Source organism: Hyperolius riggenbachi, chromosome 3, assembly GCF_040937935.1.
Source record: "Hyperolius riggenbachi isolate aHypRig1 chromosome 3, aHypRig1.pri, whole genome shotgun sequence".
In the NCBI taxonomy this organism is placed as follows: Eukaryota; Metazoa; Chordata; class Amphibia; order Anura; family Hyperoliidae; genus Hyperolius; species Hyperolius riggenbachi.
In genome coordinates this window covers 281,538,521-281,560,196 of record NC_090648.1, presented here as the reverse complement: position 1 = coordinate 281,560,196, position 21,676 = coordinate 281,538,521, and the positions used below count along the sequence as shown (strand labels likewise).

Sequence of the window (21,676 nt, the reverse complement as noted above, 5' to 3'; positions counted from 1 at the left end):
CTCCTGTCTTACAGAAAATTAAGTGTTAGAAAAGAACAACGAAAAAATCATTTTAAATTACATTTTGCTCAGCATACCAAATGTCTCACACTGTAAAAATATTCTTTGATTTGTAAAAGGAAAATAAAAGGTTTTAACTGTGCAAAATAAGTTTCTGATGATAGTGGGGAGGAGCTGGGACTTTATAAGTCAAGACTATACCAGAACTTTGTACTGAGTCAAGCTTAGTCAAACTGTGCCATATATAGCACATAATCTGCTTTGTTTTCTCACTGACTTTGTGGCCCATACACCTGCAATTCACTGTGTTGGATCTGCAAGTATATGTAAGATTTAGGAAGGCAAATTAGAGAAAAAGGATACAATTAAAAAGTACTTAATGGCACGTTTTACTTAAGTGAGTTAACATTAAAAAAGACACCATTTAAAAAAATAATAAACAATAGTTACCTTATGGACTTTTTAACATGTATGTCATAAGGGTATATTTCTGTTAATTTTTCAAATAAAGGCTTTTAATCATGGTTATGTTTTATTAAAAAAAAAAAATCACAAAATGGAAAAAAATACACTTATTTTCAGATAAAATATTATCGCCATACATTGTACTAGGGAAACAATTTAAACGTTGTAATAACCGGGACAAATAGGCAAATAAAACCTATGGGATTTATGTATCCAAGCACATTTTATTTTAAACCTTTAATGGCTGAAAACTGAGAAATAATGATTTTTGACTCCCTTTAAAATTGCATATAAAATAAAATAATTCTTAGCAAAAAGTACCAACGAAGAAAGCCTAATTTGTGATGAATAAAACAAGATATAGATAATTGTAATGTGATAAGTAACGATACAATTATTGGTGAATGAATGGGAAGAGCGTGATGTGAAAAGCCCTCTGGTTTTTAAGGGGGAAAAAAACCAGTGGTTGGGAAATGGTTAAATGAAAATAACTGTGGCTTGGAGTATAACAATTGCCTTTATGCTGTATAAATATATTCTTTGCATCTTTTAAGATTAATGTTATGTTATTTTCACAGCTAACACATTCAAAGGGATGAGGAGGTCTAGCCAAGTTATCCCTTGAGCTAAAACTCCCAGTAGACCAATCAGAGCTGAACACTGAATGTTACACTAATTTCTCCCTAACAAAGCTTCAAATGTACTACAACAGAAGCAGTGAAAATAACATTAAGCACTATATAGGAGTCGCCTTAATAGAAGCCTGTATTTTTTTTCTAATATTTTGAAATATCCCTTCTGTCACAAATTACAAATGTATAATTCCATGTAATACGGTAGTTATTTTATTTGTTTTTTATTTTTGTCTTCTATTATGACTTACAATGTGAGTAATATTAAGTGTTTCCAGAGTATGTTAATATGAAACAAACAATCCTCTAAATTTTTTTTTAGATCGGTTGAGATAGTACTGTATAGAATTCTCTTTTTATATGCTATAAGGCAGGGGTTCTCAAACTGGGTGCCGCGGCACCCTGGTGCGCCTCAAGCACCTCCCAGGGGTGCCTTGGCATTCATCCTCATCCTCTGTGCATTGCCATCAGGTAATGCAACCACATATTGATATACAATGCAGCTGCATAAACTTCCAATTAACCTTTGTGTTTAAGTTGGACATCAGAGGATAGGTAAGGAAATGTTTGTCCTGCTAATGGGGGTTACTTACAATCTGGAGTGGGTGCTGCCTAACAAGGGTTATAACAGCATTTTGGTAGTTGGTGTTGCCAAGGAGTGCCTTGAAAAAATGTCAAAGCCATCAAGGGTGCCCTCACCCAAAAAAAGTGCAAGAACCACTGCTATAAGGTTTGCATGGTTTTAGAGTTAGCTTTCTGGAGTCAATGCCTTAGTTGCATCTGAACCAGCACTGGAATGTAAAGTGAACATTTAAATTTATATATTATAGGCAAAGCCAGAAGTGTGTCAATTTCCCAAATTGGCTGGCCAATGTGGGAAGTGGTCAAGAGATGTGGCCAAAGTCAGATGAAAGATAAATACATCATACCATGGTGGGTGAGCCGACAAAAAAATTGCTTTCTTTCTTCAGGCCTATACCTAACATTGACCTTCACCTCTCTAGTGCCTAACACTAATCTACCCTTTCCTCTGCTAAAAATTAACCTCCCCTCTCCTGTGCCTACCACTAATCTCCACTGCCCCTCTGCCTAACCCTCCCACCTCTCCAGATTCCGTCATGTCCAAGAATAAAGGCAAATAGTGAAAGGGCAGAAAAGCTATTTTGCACATTTAACAGCCAATGTCGGTGATGTTACAACTTAATTGGCCATTTTTAGAAAAACAGTCAAAAAGAGTAAAAACATTTGTAACATGTGAGCAGCTAAATACAGAGCAATAGTTACTGTATATATATTATGGTACCCCTTGTTAACATTGTACATATTCTATTTTGCAGCGTAATATGTTGGCGCCTTATAAATACAAAAAATAATAATAATATTAAGTAATCAGTGAGAGAAGGAAAGCATACCCGACATAATGAGATTAATGCCAGCGTCCTTCTTTGATTTTATTACAAGTGTTAATAAACCAGTGCTTATCAATGCAGATGAGGCGGTCAAACTTAAAGGATACCAGAGCCGAAAACATTAGGAGTCCTGATGGCCACGGCTCCCACCGTTCTCCTGTGTCCCCCTCCTTTCTTGCCTATAGCCCCCCAGCAGCCTCTTTCGGGTTGTCAGTCGATCATCAGTACGGAAGGAGCTGGCCCGGCTGCGTGTGTGACGTCAAGCACAGAGCACTGCCACCGGCGGTCACGCAGTGCAGAAAGCGCTTAGCGTACTGATGCCTGGTGGCTCAGATCCCCCGCAATTCAGCCCGATAACCTGGCCAAATCATGCTTCATCGCGTATGCGTGGCCAAGGGCAGAATGCTCCCAGCAGCGGGAGCGAAATGGGGGAGCACACCTGGCTGGGTCGTTCATGCGCGGCAAAGAGGGACTCAGCCAGGCTATCGTGGGGCTGAATTGCAGGGGACCAGAGCCACCTGGGGAGCCGATAAAGGACAAGCGGCCTTAAGGGAGCCTAAGGTAAGTATGGTACCTGAGACGCTTCTCATCTCAGGTACACTTTAATATTATTAAAGTGCATCTTTTCATTCCAATTTGCTTCCAGTTCAAATATTTCCACAATTGATGGTAAGCTCAATCTGCTTTTCTCTTCAAAAGTATTATCTGTACTCTATTTGGAATAAAGGTACCATGAGGCTGTTCAACCACATTGCTGCAGTAGTAACGAGCTGCACACAGCAAGAGGTTTTTTCAACACCTGCACTAATCCATTAACTAGCTGCAAACTTTGACACTCCTATCTACCAGTGTTAGTTAGAAGCACCTTGAATTGCTTATGTTTACATGCATATAAATATAAAGTTATCAAGTTGAAAAAAAATGTTTGCCATTAACTTTTCTAAAACAGAGCCAAACTGAAAGTGGAATTCCCTGTAATGCTGCAGTTATGGTGCTGCTGATGTTTCTGGCCTTGGGAGCAACTCCTGAAAGTTATAGTAATCCAAGGAAAATTTTTGTTGGTGCAGAAAAAAAGCATTGCAAGTACAGTGCTCAACCTTGATGCTACGAGTGCACAAACATGGCAACCTCATCTTATTTATAATACAATTTTACCACCACGTTGCATAGGCAACAGAAACAAAAGAGGCACAATGTTGTATATAATTTACTTCAGTTTACAATGCTATATACACACTGTTGCTATTCTTTTAACTGCATGTCTAAATGTTGTTATAACTGTTATATTTTTACTAATGTCTCTACCTTTCCTCCGAACAATCATTATTTTGCTTCATTACTTTGAGCTAAACCACCAGCAATTTGTGTTTGTATTATCTCAACAACTACAACATTTGTCTCAAGGGGATCTGCAATTAACGGCAGCATGCCAAGAATCCCCATGCTACAAACTACCATGTGTGCAAGTTGATAACCAATCCCTTGAAGGAGACCATCGGAGGATGATATTACAGTCAAAGGCTTTTATTCAGACATGATAATGGCTCAATACATTCTAGTAAAATAGCAAATGTGTCTTAGGTAATGCCCACAGGAGCAAACAGTGCTGCACAGCACAATGGCACAAGCTCCATAGTTAATGAGCACATTCAGAACAGTGATGACGTAAAACTTGAAATTGCAATATAGTTAAAAATCAGGCCAACAATTTTAAAGATTTTAAAGATAGGTCAAAACTTAATTTTTAGCAAAACTCAGCACAATTTTAAAGAAAATCTGTATCATCATACCTTAACAACATTTTTTTTTTTAAACGCTTGTAACCAAAAATAGTCAGTTAGCTAATTAGAGGTATCGCTTACATGCTTCTCTCTTATTAGCTATGGGAAGACGAGATTATATACTCACCTATCAGTAAAACCAGTAATTTGAAAGAGAGGCCTACTTTTTCTGAAAACCAGTAAACCAACTTGACAAAGTGCCAAATGAGTCACTGGAGATAGTGCCCACACTGAATCCACCTTGGTACTAAAGCCAAAGCACTGGACCTTTCATTGTGCTGATGTAGCAGGTGCAGAGAACACACACATAGTGCAATCTCAGCCCTCTTCAAGCTATTTTTTTCTTTTAATATTAGTTGCTGGCTAATCATAAAGTGGATAAGGACCAAAATGTGTTTTGGGAAAAGACAAATCAATTAACAGGCCCAAAGGTTTTGCTTAATTTATTTGCAAATGTTTACTTTACTAGTAAACTTCAACTTTGGCCCCACTTCTTCCCTTTGTCAACTCTCCTTCCTTATCTGTCCTGAGTGCAATGGATTGCTTCACTGACAAAAGGGAGATCCTGCAATTCACTCTTCTGTCATTTTCACCAGATTGCAGCCATCTAGAGCTACATACACATTTTCAATAATGGTCGTCTAAAACTTTGATTTTAGATTTCTCAGAATGAGTCTTTCACTGTACAAATACACCACTTGGCTATCAGTCACAACTGTATGATCTGCTGAATATTGGATGGGGGGGGGGGGGGATATGGGCTTTTGTCCTCCACGATGGAAACAATGTTGATGTTTGAGCATGGTGAGCATGGGTACTGCTGTATACACATTGCATAAGAGCCTGAAACAATAGTTTGACCTACACTGCAAATGTGTATAGGCCTTAAAGGGACCCTGAACTGTCAAAAAATTTGATGTTGGTACTTACCTGGGACTTACCTTAGACCACAGTAGGCCACGAAGGCACTACGCATCATCAAGCCGGCCGGCGTAACAGTCCTCCGCATGCACGGCGTTCTAACTCTGAATCGCACATGCGCAGGACTGTCATGCCGACCGGTGTGATGACACGTAGCTTGCTCATCCAGGAAGTGTACTGCCGACCTTCAGCCTGAAAGTCGCTGATAACAGAGCCACCAATAGGACCAGGAAAGGAGCTAGGATGATGCCAGGGGACCTTGCGGCCTACGCTGGGCTAGAGGAAGCCCCAGGTAAGTCCCAATTTCATTTTTATTGACAGCTCAGGGTCCCTTTAAAGAGACCCTATATGGCAGTGTTCCCCAACCCTGTCCTCAAAGCACACCAACAATGCATGTTTTGTATAAATCCACAAAGGTAGTTAATCAGTTCTGCTGCAACACTAATTACTGTACTAAACCATGTACTGTTGGTGGGCCTTGGGGACAGGGTTGGGGAACTCTGCTATATGGGATATGGGTACTGTCCTATTCATCCCATTTAAACAATGCCAATTTCCTAACTATTCTGCTGAAAGCTTGGCTTCAGTAGTGTCTAAATCACACACACCTGAAACAAGCACGCAGCTAGTGTGGTCAGACTTCAGTCAGAGCACCTGATCTGCAGACTCATTTTGGGTCAGTAGCTTAAAGCACTGGAGGCCCAGCAGGACTGCCAGGCAACTGACCTTGTTTAAAAGGAAATTATTATGGCAGCCTCTACATCCCCAATGCTGCAGAGTAATTTTAACTCTCTGAAATTACTAAGTATTATAAGGGTTTTGACATGCATAATTTACAGTCACTAACCTCTGACTGTTTAATTATCACATGATTTCTACTTTCCATCTAGCCACAAAATACAATTCTGGGATGGATCACCCTTTAAAAAATGTTGGACAACACAAATGTCATGTTGTTTAGTATCAATTAGCATTTACTTGCATTACAGTAATACAAGTACATGCAGAAATGAGACTCACATCAAGAACAGGCACAAACCAAAACATGCAAAATAAGCATGCATCACAACACTCATTGGTACACACGTGGATTCATATAAAGAAGTCATCCAGGATGGTGCTGAAAAACTAGGTATTTGTGGAAGGTTAAGAGTCAAGCTTGGGACCTTTGGGAGAGGTACACTAGGAAGACTGTTGGTAATGTTTCTGTAAAAAAGATATCAGAAATACAAAAAAAAAAAAAATTTTTACACCAGACAAAGACTGTGTTTGAAACATGAAGGAAAATAAACCTTTTCTATGTCTTATACCTAAAAATCCAAACCCTAAAAATTGTTATTTTGCCAGAACTGCCTAATATCGAATATTTGAATTTAGTGCAGTGCTGGCATGTTTGGCTACACTGTGGAATCCAGCTCAGATGAAAACTTTGTTGAAGTCTTGTAGCACTGTCGGACAACAGCAAAAACATGACTTATGTTCAGAATACATAAAAAGGCCGAAAGAGATTCAATTCACTGCTAAAAGTGTTTTTCAGATGCCTGGAAAAGTGCTTACAGCATTTGTATGCATTGAAGCTGGCATTTATCAGCCAGCATTAGAAGAATGGACAGCTTTATATTTGCGTACTTTAATAGCATTTTAGATGCAATTGTTTTCCTTGTAAAACAGACTCTGGCTGCAATGTGCTGCATTTAATTGGATGCCACCAAATGTAACGCCTTTAAATATCTCTTCTGTGTACTGGCATGTACATGAACAAGGATTTCATAGCAGCAAAAGCTATTTAGACGATACCTTTAATGACTAATTACAAGATTTATTTGCAAGCTTTTGAAACTTTAAGTTTCTTCTTCAGGCATGTTTCATAACGGATTCTGATCCAGTTCTGTATTATGCCTGAAGAGGAAACTTAAAGAGAACCTGTACTGAGTAAAAATATTTAAAATAAACACATGAGGTAACTTCCAATGATTATTGCATAGTTACCTTGCCATCAGTTCCTCTCAGAAGCTCACCATTTTCTGCTGACAATTATCCCTTCCAGTTCTGACAATATTTTGTCAGATCTGAAATATATCAGTTGCTGTCAGTAAAATATCAGTTGCTGTCAGTTATAGCTGAGAGGAAAACGGATGTACCAGGTAATGTCCATGTTTCCCTATGGCTCAAGTGGGTGATGTTACAGTTTAACTGTGTGCTGACCAGAAAGCTGTTATGGGTAATGGCCATTTTCAAAATGGAGGACGGAAAATCCCCTTGATCACAGTGAACAAACAGGATGCGGCACAGGAGAAAGACACTGAGGAGTAGACTACATGGAAGGTAAGTATGACTTGTGTATGCTTATTTTGACTTTTAATTTTCAGTTCAGGTTTTCTTTAAAGTTTCAAAAGCTTGCAAAGAAATCTTGTACAGTTAGTCATTAAAGGTATCACCTAAACAACTTTTGTTGTTATGTCTTCGGATTCTGTCCATGACTAATACCGGACCACACGCATGGGATTTCATGAGTCTGCAATTTAGGGATGTTTAAACACAGAACTTACCTGGGGCTTCCTCCAGCCCCCTGTAGCCCGCGAGGTCCCACGGCTTTTTCTTGGTCCCCTCCGTGGTCCCGCTGTTGGCTCCGTTAGGTTCATGATTTTGGTCAAAGGCATGCATAGCCCATCCACACGCTCAGCTCAATCTCATGAGTGTTGCTGTGAGCGTTCTGCGCAAGCAGGGTTCTGGAAAGACTGAACTGCACATGCGCAGGCCGATTATAGCAATGGGTGTGTGATAGAGCCAGGTGTGCAGACAGGCTAAGCATGTGCAGTGGTGCACAACTTTGGCTGAGGTTGTGCACCTAATGGAGCCACCAGTTGGACCATGGAGGGGACCCAGAGGATGCAGAGGGACCATGCCAGCTATGGGGGGCTGGAGGAAGCACCAGGTAAGTTCAGATTTCCAATTTGCTCATCTGCTCAGGTTCCCTTTATGGGTGTCTGCAGCAGTCACCCATGTGTGCACATCAACCTTTTTGCTTTGGCATTATTGTCTTTGAGAAAGAGACGCATCATTGTCTCGAAATGTCGGAATATTTTAATATGCTGCAATAAAGACAGTTTACTTTTGATTGTAGTGCTGACCATTTACTCTTCTGATCTTGTGGCTATCCAGTTACCATTGGTCTAAACACCCAGAACTATATGGGCCATGCTCTACAGTGTACGTGACTTCCCCTACCTCTACTAGTTCCTTAAGTGCACACTTCCCTTCCCCAGCATCTAAGTGGGCAACAGACACACAATGCTCTGCAGCCATATTTTGCTGTAAACTCCTGATTACTGTCCCAAGGGGCACTCTGTGTAATACTATTCACATGAGAATTTTTGGGGAGATTCTGATCAGTTTCACTATCCCCTATTCATTGGGAGCATTAGATAAACGTGAAACATGAGTAACACAATTACACCACAAATGTATTTCCTAAATGCAATATGGTAATGCATTTTTTTTATAGTATGCTGAAATATGAACAAATAATATGGAAGGAAGATGTAAACTTCACTAAAATTAACAAGCTTTAATTTGTAAATAAACAAACCATTCTTACAGCATTACAAATGGTACTACTTTATATAGTAAGGTATTTACTGTATAGTATGAAATTAACTTACTTTACTGGCTGCCATGCTTCTTGCTCAAATCCTTTGTGAATAGACTGTGCAATTGAGGACTCCATGAGATCAATATAGCGAATCACCAGTGGCACGAATCGCTCTTGAATGTGTTTGTGAAACTTTCCATTGCATAACAAAGCTTTACAAAAGAGCAAAATGACTTGTTAGCTAGTACAAAATCCTCTTCACCAAGACACATGCAACATAAATAGAAACACATATAGACCCCAGTAAAAACATTCTGTTTTGCAAAGAGCTGGGTCCTCTGTCAAGTTTATATTTCTGTTTGTATTCCTGAGGGAGGGATTCCACCTTATTTCCTGCTATCCTAGCAGAGAAAATTGGTCAGAGACGACAGGAAGCAATGTGGAATATCTGCATCGGATATGAATAGATGCTTACTTCCTGTCCCAGCCCTAGCGCCACCAATAACAGGTCAGGACCTATCTCCCCAATGGGAGGCAGAGACAATAAAAGAAATGGCTAATGTCAAATGTACAAAAACTCAAATTTTAGAAGTGTGATTCTCCATTAAATTTCATTGTTTGTGCATGCAAATTTTAGTGTGGACACTGCCTAATACAAAGGTGTGCAAGCTAAAATGAGTGATGTTTTGCTGGCAGATTGACATGGATATTACATTATTATACAAGATAAATGCTCCCAGTACTATTTAAGTGAAACCAGAGAATGGTGAATTTTCATACAGGTGACATTACTTTGGGCCAAAGACAAGTAGGATTAGTATATAACATTAAAAAGAATCTGTACTCTAAAATTCTTACAATAAAAAGCATACCATTCTATTCATTATGTTCTCCTGGGCCCCTCTGTGCGGTTTCTGCTTCTCCCTGCTGCAATCCTGGCTTGTAATTGCCATTTTTATCCAGTGTTTACAAACAAAAGACATAGCAATTGATAGGCTGAGAGTAGCTCAGTGTGTGAGTCATGCAGAGTGTGCAGGGGGCCTGGAGAGGGTGTGTATAGCTTCTATCCAATCACAAGCAGCACAGCACATTTCAGCCTGACTGCCTCAGCCCGACAGAGGAGAAAAGATTAGATCATATAACAGAGATAATACAGCCACTGTGCAATTAGGAGAGGCTGCAGTTAGAGAGAGCACATTAGAACAGGTATAGGAACTTATAGGATAGAAGAAATAAGAAAGAAACATTTTGTTACAGAGTCTCTTTAAGTATACTGTATATGTCCTGACCCTCCCATACTTCCCACATGACACTACTACACAGGCGGTTGTCCCTCCACCTAAACATCCACAGTAAATTGTTTCCACAGATGCAGTCTGGCCCCACAGTCTCTTATCACTTTGCAGGCTTACTGCCAGCTGATACTATTGCCCTCTGAATGTTGCCATCTCTGTGATGCAACCATTCACCTCTCTGTCCTTGTCTCCTTGTCCTTCCTCTTCTGGTATGTAAACTGCTGTTCTTCCAGTGCTCTCAGCTACAGAAGCATCATGACAGACCAAGAAGCACCAGTAGTAGCTTGATGATTAAATATTTGTTGAAATTGTCGGCACCGCAGAAATTTTTGCAGAAAATCAAGTATCTCTCACAGAAAAGTATTGCGGTAACACGTTTTGCTATACACGTTTATTCCCTTTGTGTGTACTGGAACAGAACAAAAAAGATGGGAAGAAAATCAAATTGGATATAATGTCACACAAAACTCCAAAAAAGGGCTGGGCAAATTATTGGCACCCTTATCTTAATATTTGGTTGCACACCCTGATTTCAACCATAACTGATTTCAATCGCTTCCTATGACCATCAATAAGCTTCTTACACCTCTCATCCGGAATTTTGGACTACTGTTCCTTTGCAAACTGCTCCAGGTCTCTTTTATTGTAAGGGCTCATTTTCTGAACAGCAATTTTAAGATCTCTCCACATGTGTTCAATGGGATTTAGATCTGGACTCATTGCTGGCCACTTCAGAACTCCCCAGCGCTTTGTTGCCATCCATTTCTGGGTGCTTTTTGACTTCTGTTTGGGGTCATTGTCCTGTTGGAAGACCCAAGATCTCGGACAAACTCAGCTTTTTGACACTGGGCTCTACAGTGTGACCCAAAATCCTTCGGTACTCCTCTGAGTCCATGATGCCTTGCCCACATTCAAGGCACCTAGTGCCAGAGGCAGCAAAACAACCCTAAATTATAATTGACCCTGCACCATATTTCAATGTAAGTACGGTGTTCTTTTCTGTGTAGACCTCATTCCGTTTTCAGTAAACAGTAGAATGATGTGCATTACTAAAAAGCTCTGTCTTGGTCTCAGCTGTCCCAGATGGATTTTGGCTTACCCAGAAGGATTTGGCATTTTCCCAGAAGGATTTTGGTTTACTCAAATACATTTTGACTGAAGTCTTGCTTTTTTTATGTCTCTGTGTCAGCAGTGGGGTCCTCCTGGGTCTCCTGCCATAGCGTTTCATTTCATTTAAATGTTGACGGATAGTTTGTGCTGACACTGATGCTCCCTGAGCCTGCAGGACAGCTTAAATTTCTTTGGAACTTGTTTGGGGCTGCTTATCCGCCATCCGGACTATCTAGCTTTGCAACCTCTCATCAATTTTTCTCATCCGTCCACGCCCAGAGAAATTAGCTACAGTTGTATAGTTTTATAGGGACAAAAACATTTTTAAATACTATGGCAAGGTTTTGCAGTACAAAACATGATTCAACTTTATTGGCACAAAATACAGAACATCCTCCTTCATGAGACTGACAAGATTTATAATCTGGCTTGACATAATGAGCAGTTATAATTTCAGGCAACAACATGTTTGTTTCAGGCAATATAAACCCTTCATCAGGCCTCTGTGTATATAAAACTCTCATGGACCAAATAAGCAACGAAACCTGAAAATTTGCACAAATGGTATATAAACTGGAGCATCCGAGCCAACCAGATGCAATCACACCATCCCACGTGCAAATTTTCTGGTTTCATTGCCTGAAATTATAACTGCTCATTACGTCAAGCCAGATTATATATTCCGATTATAAATCTAGATTTCTGGAGAAGGACTTGTAACCTTGAGATTGCTGATATTTTTTCACAATTTTGGTTCTCAAGTACTCAACCAGTCCTCCTCCCCTCTTTTTGTTATTTATGCTTAGTGTGGCACACAGACACAATGCAAAGACTAAGTAAATTTCTCTCCTTTTTATTTGTTTTCAGGTGTGAGCTCCGGCACCTATCTGCTCCCCTCGATTGCCGCCGGCAACACTCACTCATCCACGATCTCGCGAGAGCCGCAGCTTCCCAATTAGCTTCAGTCGTCGCTATGGCGACAATCGGACATGACTTCATCGATGTCATGCGCAGTCCCGATCCTCCCCATAGCAAAGCCTGGAGCTGATCGGGAGGCTCCCTGGGGGGTATGTATTGCGGCGGGGATCGGGGGCACTTGGGGGGCATAGGTAGCTAGCCTAGTGCTAGCTGAAGAATATACAATTAATTTTATTTAAAAAAATCCTCCCGGGGCCATGCGATGCCCTGCGGCGGCTTGCCCAACACTGTCGGGCCTACCGCCAGGGAGGTTAAAAGGGAAAAAAAAACCATACCCTTCTTGGTTAAGGTTCCCTTTTAAGATACCGTCAGTAATGCTTGGTAATGTAAGCCAAACAGTAACTATAAGTGAGGCTCTCTGCACACCCTGTGGCAGAAATCCAAATTGCAAGGAAGTGTATAGAAAAAAATACACTTCCCACAGGCATACTGCAATGCACATGTGAAACAGTTTAAAATATCTGCCGCGTTATTGACTTACATGACTTCTGGTCACCGCATGTCGCCATGCATTTTGCCCCATAACACGCTAATGCTTTGGCGTCAGATGCGATGCTCCCAGCGCATTGCACCGCTTAAAGAGGAACTGAACTCAGAATATGAAAACAGAGCATTGCAATCCATGTTAAAAATTGTAGGCAAAAACAGTACAATATATGTACAAAAATATGTGAATAAACTATAATATACAATTATATTGATAAGCCACACCCTTCGTGACTAACTCTGCCTCGGCAAAGGCTCCCAGAGATCAATGGGAGATTTTTTCCTGCTTATGCAAATCCCCTGCAGCTTTGTTTGTTGACACAGTGAGTCATCAGGAGGCGCCCATGAAAAGAGAATCCTGACAGCCAGCTTAGGGACTGTAGAAATTAAACTTGTTGTAAGACAATGGGAAACACTGGGCTAGCTGATAAAAGTGCAATTAGAGGGCAGCATGATGCAGAGCTGTGCATAAAGGGTCCATGGGCAAAAATCTATCTGGTCTCTCCCCATTGTTATAATGACTGTATGTTTGGATAAGGTGTTAAACAAATTGAAACGTTTTTGACAGTCCCTAGACTCCAGGAGGGCTGCTTTCTGACTTGTATCAGACTTGTATGAGACTGGCAGGGACAGGAGTCATATTACAGGCAAGTAGCCTCTGTGTGATGTGAGTCTGCAATACAGATAAGATCTCTGCTCCATCTCAGGCTATTCTCAATTTCTCCCTATACCTCTTCTTTCTGGACTAGTGCACGCCAAAATCACAATAGCAATCGCTAGCAATTTGTGAGTGCGATTTTGTGACAAGATTTTTAGAGCGATTTTTGAATGAATTGCTCCAAAAAATGCTACATGCAGTGTGTTTGCGTTTTGAAAAAATCACTACGCTGCTGTGAGAACACAGTCATAGGGTAACATTAGCCAAGCGCTTTTCAAATCATTGTTGATTTGAAAAACGCTCAGAAATACTCTTGGTTTAAAAACGGGCTCTAGGTCTGTTTTTCGCCGCACGTGTCCGCCGCCCGCTTACCCGGTCACACGCGTCTGTCGCCCGCTCACACAGCCACCCGCCGCACATCCGGTCGTCCGCTCACACGTTGCCCGGTTGGCTCCCTGGCCCCGTCCTCCTGTGTGTGAGAGGCTGGGTCCGTGCTGCGCACATGCGCAGTAGCAAAAAACAGACCCAGCTACACAGAGATAACTGTCCCTGCTGTACGCAGGGACAGTTGCCTATTATTATATAGGATTTATATAGCGCCATCTTTCGCAGTGCTGTACAGAGCATATTGTCTTGTCACTTAACTATCTTTTTCCTTCTCTTTCAGCTTTTCTCTCCTCACCATTCCTCCCCTTCTCTGCATATGGGCTCAGACACACTATACGCGCTTTTACTGAGCAATTTTACCGCGATCACGATTTTAATGTAAGTCTGGCTAAACCGTGCTCATAAAAGTGCTTATAGTGCTTCACAGTGTAAAAAGGACTGAACAAGTTTTTCCTTGAAAAAACATGAATACATATATATGCTTCACTGTTAATGCTTCACTCTAAATAAAACTAAACAAATGTCCACTAAAAACATATAACAGTCCTTCTTACACTGTGAAGCACCAAACCTCTCAGTGTGTATGTGAACTGATAACGAGAGGGGGACATTGGGCTTGATTCACAAAGCCGTGCTAACTGTTTAGCACGGGCATGCTAAACAGTTAGCACGTGAAGTTCCGCTATCGCTGACTTTTGCGTGCGCAAAAGTCCACGTTATCGTACACAAATGTCTGATCGCGGCACCTTGCGCGCGCAAAAGTCCGCGGGCGGCACTTCACGTGCTAACTGTTTAGTTGAGCTGGGATGATCACCGTCCTGAATCATAAGTAATCACGGGTGGTGACATAAGAGGGGGATTCCCTCTGTCAAGCTACCTACAGGGGAGGACAAGGGTGGCTGGATGATGTAAGAGGGGATTCCTCCTGCATAATACCTACAAGGAGGAGAAGGGGAGTGGGGGTGTTTGACATAAGAGCGGATTCCCTCTGCAGTGTTACCCCCCTACCTCTGCCGGACAGGATACGAAAGGAGAGAGCTGCATGACTACAGGACATCATATGGGATCTGGCACAAAACGAATGGGGAGAGCTACAGGATGACAAGCAGACGATCTCACACTGCAGGAGGCATAGTTAGAGAAAAAATAATAATACTTTATCAAGGCATGTGCCAGTACAGTGCAGGGCAGCAGCAGAAGCCACAGCTGTCACTTTCCTGTAACAGGGCGACTGATGATGACCTCATGACACTGGGCTGCAAATCTCATTCTGTGGGCGTGAATGGGCATGTCTAACTCCAACTGTAACACCGCCCACAGAATCAGACTCTGCACCTCCCATGGAGTGAGAGCTGCAAAATGGAGGGAGAGAGTTGCAAGATGGAGCCTGCCATTCTCTTTTATTCATAGTTGTATTGCACAAATATAACTACTTTTATATTGTCCTTCACAAGTGTTTTGTGTCTAATCATTCATTTAAAAGTGATAAGGAGGCTCAATTTATTGACTTTTTTTGGGTTCAGTTCCTCTTTAAGGTATGAAATTTCCCATAGACATTTATTGCTTTAGCGTCACTTTGCGGTAAAAAAGGTTAATGAAACACAATGAAAATTTCTTGATGTGAAAGGGAAGGGGCCTAAAGGGAAAGATGTACAAGCAGCGGTAGGAATTCCATATGAACTTTTAGAAGGGATAAACAGGCATCCATTCAGATGGAGGACTACAAGGGAGGCTACGGACATCAGGATACACCTATCTATGCTTTAGATTTTTTGATGAAACAATTAGGTTTTAACTGATGTAAAGTGTGCACATAGCTTAAAGCAAATCTGAAGCAAAAAATAAACTTGTGAGGTAATGAATTGTATGCGTAGTACAGATAATAAATAGTCTCATATTTTCCAGTATAAAAAGAGTAAAAAAAAACTTGAGTTATCTATGCAAAAGAGCCTCTCTGACCTAGTCGACCAACTTGGTCGAACTCGGTCCTGTTTTCTGAAGAGCTTAAGGCGGGTTTTACACTTTTGGTGTGCGTTTGGGGTGCGGTGCCCCTTCCCTGTTGTATCACACCGCAACGCACAAAACCACAAACATATGATCCTGTGGCAGAGTGAGCCAACAGGGTCCTATGCATAGTGCCACCCCCTGCACACCCAGTGACGTACCCTCTGCTAGACAGAAAGTTGTCAACCTTTTTAAAAAGTATGCACCACCTATAGACTTACAATGATTTTGCAACTGTGGATGTCCAGCGGTAACGCGCTGTTGCCCCTGCATTGGCTCGTGGCAGATCGGCCACAACGCAACAAGTGTGCTAGGCCCCATTGCCTTGCATTGCTGTTTTGTTACCCTGCAGTAAAACAGGGTAAGGCAATGCAGGTTTTCAATGAAAGTGTAAAAGGGGCCTCATCAGAAACTGCAAGTGAGAGCTAGATAAGATTTTACTGCAGGAAAGTTCAAAGGGTCATTAGCTTTACAGCTAAAAGGACAGAGTGTGGATTCTAAACTGCAACTGTGACAGTATGATGCAATGTTATAAATAAAGCTATATAACTAAAAATAAAAAATGAAACCTTTCTTTGCTACTAATACTCTATTATCTGTACTACATATAAAATTGATTATCTCATACGGTTTCTTACATGACAGTAACATGCCATACAATAAATCCTAATAGGTTTACACAATTGGAACTCCACTCATGAATTGATTTATATTGTGTAGGCAAATAGAGGAATTCCATACAAAGACTGCAGTACTGTATATATTTGCATATAAGCCAAATTTTTAGTACAAAAAAAGTGTGCCAAAAGTGTTAGTGTACGTGTGTGTGTGTGTGTGTGTGTGTGTGTGCGCGCTTTTATGCGAGTCATGTGTGGGGATAGTTATCTCTCCTCGTTCCTGCCAGTGATCTTCATGTCTCCCGTACAGCTCTGCTTGCTAGGTTTCACTTTCTTCTCCTCCCAGGGCGCTACTTCCTGTGTCCATTGCAGTTCCATACTTAGCCACTAGATGTCAGTGAGTACATGCAGCGAGTACAAAGCTGCATGGGAGATGGGAAGATGGCCGCCTGGAACAAGGAGAGGTAAGCTGTACACTGCACAGCACTCTGCATCATCACATACATACACTCTGCTGAACATATAGTACACACAATCTGCTGAACATACACACACTGCGTCATACCATACATACACAATGCATCACATACACCACGTACAAGAGGGAGGCACTCTGCACCACATACGGGGGGGGGGGGGAGGGGGGCATTGGTGGGTCAGCTTATCCACGGGTCAAACATTCTTAGGTTTTTTTTTAGGGGCTACAGTTGGTGGTCGGCCTATACACAGGACAGCTTATACACGAGTATATACAGTATTTAAAACAAACATTTCATGATTCTGGAATGAAAATGTAACTGGAAGATCAGCAGTTGAATTTAGTTTAATGTGTGTGGGCATGTTAACATTAACCATTCATACAAGGGTGCTTTCTTTGTTATGAGACTATAACAAGACAGTATTACAATGGACACTTGCCACTTTATCTGTTTTCTTAATAATGACAGTAGCTCCATAATAGCACTACAACAAAACAAAATGTACCTTTATCATTGCTCTAGCATAGTCTAAAGCATTGCTTAAAGATACAATTAACACTTTGTATTGAGAGGACTAAGAACTGTAGAATATGCTGCATAAAAGACAGTGGCCTTTGTTCTTTCACAGAGTTAAACAATAAACCAGTGTCATTATCCAGGAGCAATCTTGGGCATAAATACAGTACATAACGTACTTTAAAGTAAATTACTCCTGAAGTGGGTAACTCTTATGATGAGTGGAAGTAGTGGTATATCATTTTTGTGCTCTACATCCTCCCTTTCACTAATTCAAAAATATGAAGTGATTTTGATCTGGGGTGGGGCACATGACAACTGCTTCTCTAGCACTGGGGTGAACTATGGTATTATAAATGCATAATCACTTTCTGTTCTACAATTTATTGCTTCCACAGATTAACCTAATAGAAGGAGTTCTACACAATGATCTCTGATCTAGCAACAGAGAAGAACAGCCAAAAGGGATTTCCGTGGATTCATATCCTAATGAGTTTTTTTTGGGGTAATGAGTGTTGACTTTGTCAGTCACTCTGTGCTCTATTATGACTAATTTGACTCTGCTTCACTCTGCCTGATAATTATTAGCACTAGCCTTTTTAGCCCCATGGGTCCTCATTTTCGTTTTTGATTTTATTTGTTCTTTCATGAGGACAAAGCAATGAGGAACAGGATTAATTTACTGTTAAAGATGAACATTTATGAATTGTTAGAGAAAGCTGGTTATATTTATAGGATAAGCTGAGGCATTCTTGCCGCTGGCTTTAAGCACGGCTGTGTGAAAAGGCTGTTAATTACAGAACAAACCGTGTAGCTTGCTTCACCTGGGAATTGTCTGTCAGCAGAATGGTCATTTGCCACTTTCAAGCTCCTCTTTCACAGATTAAGAGGTGAAATGCGACAAGAGTATTCTCTTCCCTTGAGTACATGATAAGGAGATGCATAGATTTGCACCAGAGGTGGGCAGTTTGCCCACCTAAAAAGTAAGTCAGATATCTAGTGTAAAACAGTAAAATATATGACTATACAAATGTGCAACAAAAGAGAAGCCATACATGTATTTGAAATATGGTTTATGAGTATTTGAATTTGAATCAACATATATGAAAATGGCAGGGCTCTCTGTAGCTGTCAACAGGTAGTTTGGCCCAGTTCCTCAGAGAATGTAACGGCTGTTAGGCCTTTTTTCACTCCGTTAGTGCTTTTGCTGTCTGTATGTACCTGCTGGAAAAAATTCAGAAAGCATTTAACTTTGGTGCCCAGTGCTTTCATTCCACTCCAGAGGTTTGCGAATCTGTTTACTGAGAGCAAAAAGTCAGCTCCAGACCTACTGTACAATGCATCAGCCTAATTGTATGCAAGCCATCCTACTCTCTCTCTCACTTCCTAAACAATGATTACATTTTAGAGAAATGTTTACAGGATATGATGTGGACGTTAAGAATAAAAAAAGGTGCATAAGTTGGTCTTTTCCTAATATCTGACCTTATACTGTAAATGCATAAAGGAAAACTAGCCATTTAGTCTTACTTTTCATTAAGGCTGGTTTCACACATAGGCCTCAATTCACAAAGCCATGATAAACTTAGCACGCGGGTTAGCGCCCGTAATAGTAAAGGTTTGTGCACATTAACTTTCCCGTTAATTCACACAAACCTTTACTATTATGCGCACAAATCTGTATGCGCGCTAACCCGCATGCTAAGTTTATCATGGCTGTGATACCATTTATCACGGCTTTGTAAATAGAGGCCATGGTGCAGTGCAATGCGATCATCCTGTGGCAAGGAAGCCCGCCACAGGACAATCGCACCACACCATATCATGTATAAATGACGACAGGGTGATATGTGTAGCACGGTCCCTCACTCAATGACATGCTCCCCAGCTGGACAGGAAGTACGTCACTGAAATTTGAATGATCAGCGCATGCGCGCTGCTCTGATACCACAACAATCTAAACAAATAGTTACAGTGCTATTAAATCCAATGCAATTGCCTGCTAAGTGGTACCCCTCGGCAACGCTTTGCAGAGTCTGCATTGCCTCCGTGTCAACAGAAGCACTTCTGTCCCATCACATCGCAGGTAGTGTGGCCAGTCTCATAAAGACTAATGGCCACTGCAACATGGGAGTGGAGGGGGAGCATTGGAGGGGAGACTACCATCATACGGCGCAATAGTGTAAAAGGGGCCTGATGCATTTTTACAACATAGTCCCTTTATGAGCTGTCAAAAACAGTTCTGATCCCAATCATAGCATCAATCAGTTAATTCAATTAAAATGCAGTTTTGTTTAGAAAATGGAAATGTTTGGCTTGCTGTATGGAATATTTCTGAACAATATGTAAAAATAAGTTTCCATTTCCCAGATGTTGGCAGTCTACAGGAAGATGGAAGCTACACGATATAGCCTAATATATTACCTCTGCCACCCAAATGTCTAATTCCAGTCTCTATCTAATTCTAAACAAGCAGGCAGATTATTTGGTAAAATGACATTCATTTACAGCTCTAGTTTAAGAGATTTCCCCTGCTTAGCTAAGTACTGCCAATGCCTGGATTACCTCTACTGTACATACAGCTAAAGCTACAGCTAAAGCTATACATCAACATAGCATAATAGTAAAGTAGGTGATGAGCTAATAACTGGATCCAGCAATTATTTCTGCTATGTAATAAATGTTTCTAAAGTCACAGCTTAATAAATGGCTTAATTAAGAAAAAAATGAAAGATCAGATATAAGGAAATGTATGGGTATCTCAAGGGCCAAGGTATCTATTTTTTTTTTTACCATAGAGCATGCCCTCCTGTTGCGCTAATAAATGTGTGCAGGCAGTCCACTGACATGAACCCAATTAGATAAATGGCCTTAGATTAGTTACCTGAGGTTCTTTGCAACCTCTGACAAAATAGGATGGGATTTAATATTACAACATTAACCTCCATTACACCTCCAACCAGCAAATCAGGCGAAGTGCAATTTAGAACACAAAAGAGGTCATCCTGGCTAAATATGCCTGAGTTATTACCTTGCAGAAGAAGGTTCTACATTATAGATATATTACTATAGCTATATTATCAGACAGAGAGAACGGTAAACATCGATTGTGTTAACATTATGTAGCATTGTAATAATAATAATCACTAAAATAGCAACAACAACAATATTAACATTGAAATTATTATTATCCCTATTTGAAGTAAAAACAGAAACAACTAATCTGTTCTACTCGATAGATGGATAATTTCCGATTCTGTGCAAAATGCAACAATATGTTAAGATTTAACACATAAGAAACACACACAGTATAAATTATATCCAGTGACTTTGATACAAATCCCAATTACCTCTCCATACTGATTTTTCGCTAACTTTGGACCTTAGGGAATCAAGCTAACGAGTGAATTCAGCTGCTGAATAACTGAAGTGCTTTCTTGATATTTCTATGTGTTTCTCAGAACATCTGGCTGCTGCCATAACTGTCTTCAATCAGCTTATAACTTTCAGCCTTCACTTGTAGGAGTATCTTGTGACTAAACTTTCAATAATATTTTGTGCTCATGATACTTCACTTATCTTGATTATTCTTTTCAGACAAGGCCATACTACTTGGTCTGGCCTAGTCAGCCATATGAAGACCGTGCACACTGTATGGAGCTATAGCCAATGCACTGTGGCAAAATGGGTAGAATATGCATGGTATGCTCACATAATCACTAGGAAGACAGTTCTTATGCATGTTATAAATTCTGAATGCACAATTTTGATTATTCAACTCAAGTAACTAGGTCAATAGGGGATTTCCACTGTACTCAGAAAACCCACTAAACCCTATTTAGTTTGTTACTGCGTCAATCAATTTGCTTCATTGTAAAGGTTCTCATTTTCCAGATCATAGGATAGCTAAAGCAAAATAAGGTAGGTTCAATTGCATGTTTTCTAAAACCCAAAGAAAAATTGAAGCAACTTTATTTTCATTTGCATATCTTTATCTGTCTTTAAAGAGCCATACAGAGACTAGACCTTATCATTGTAGGCTGAAAAAAATGTCCATCATTATTTCAGACAGCAGAATAATGTCTGTGCAGACATTTTCCAGACATATTTTGTGTCCAACGCAACATAAGCAAACAGCATATGTTGGATATTTTTCAACTCGCATCTTTAAGTTCTTAATTTAATGTTAAAAGTGTGGCATAGCATTCAATGAAAACAAAAACAATCAATAAAATACTACTTTATATAATCTTTATTGCCCATACAGTTATCTTACTTGCTTTTGTCCCAAAGTAATGTCATTTGTACATAAATCTTAAGTTCCCTTAGCATAGAATACAGCATTG

At 40.4% G+C, this 21,676-nt stretch overlaps 1 protein-coding gene across 1 annotated transcript in view; it reads right to left on the bottom strand.

Moving 5' to 3' along the window:
- Positions 1–21,676, bottom strand: part of CADPS2 (calcium dependent secretion activator 2) — a 506,020-nt gene that overhangs the window by 116,020 nt on the left and 368,324 nt on the right. Inside the window, exon 19 of the mRNA XM_068276393.1 lies at positions 8,871–9,012. Within this exon, the coding sequence (XP_068132494.1) occupies positions 8,871–9,012 (142 nt within the window). The remainder of the gene's footprint in view (positions 1–8,870; positions 9,013–21,676) is intronic.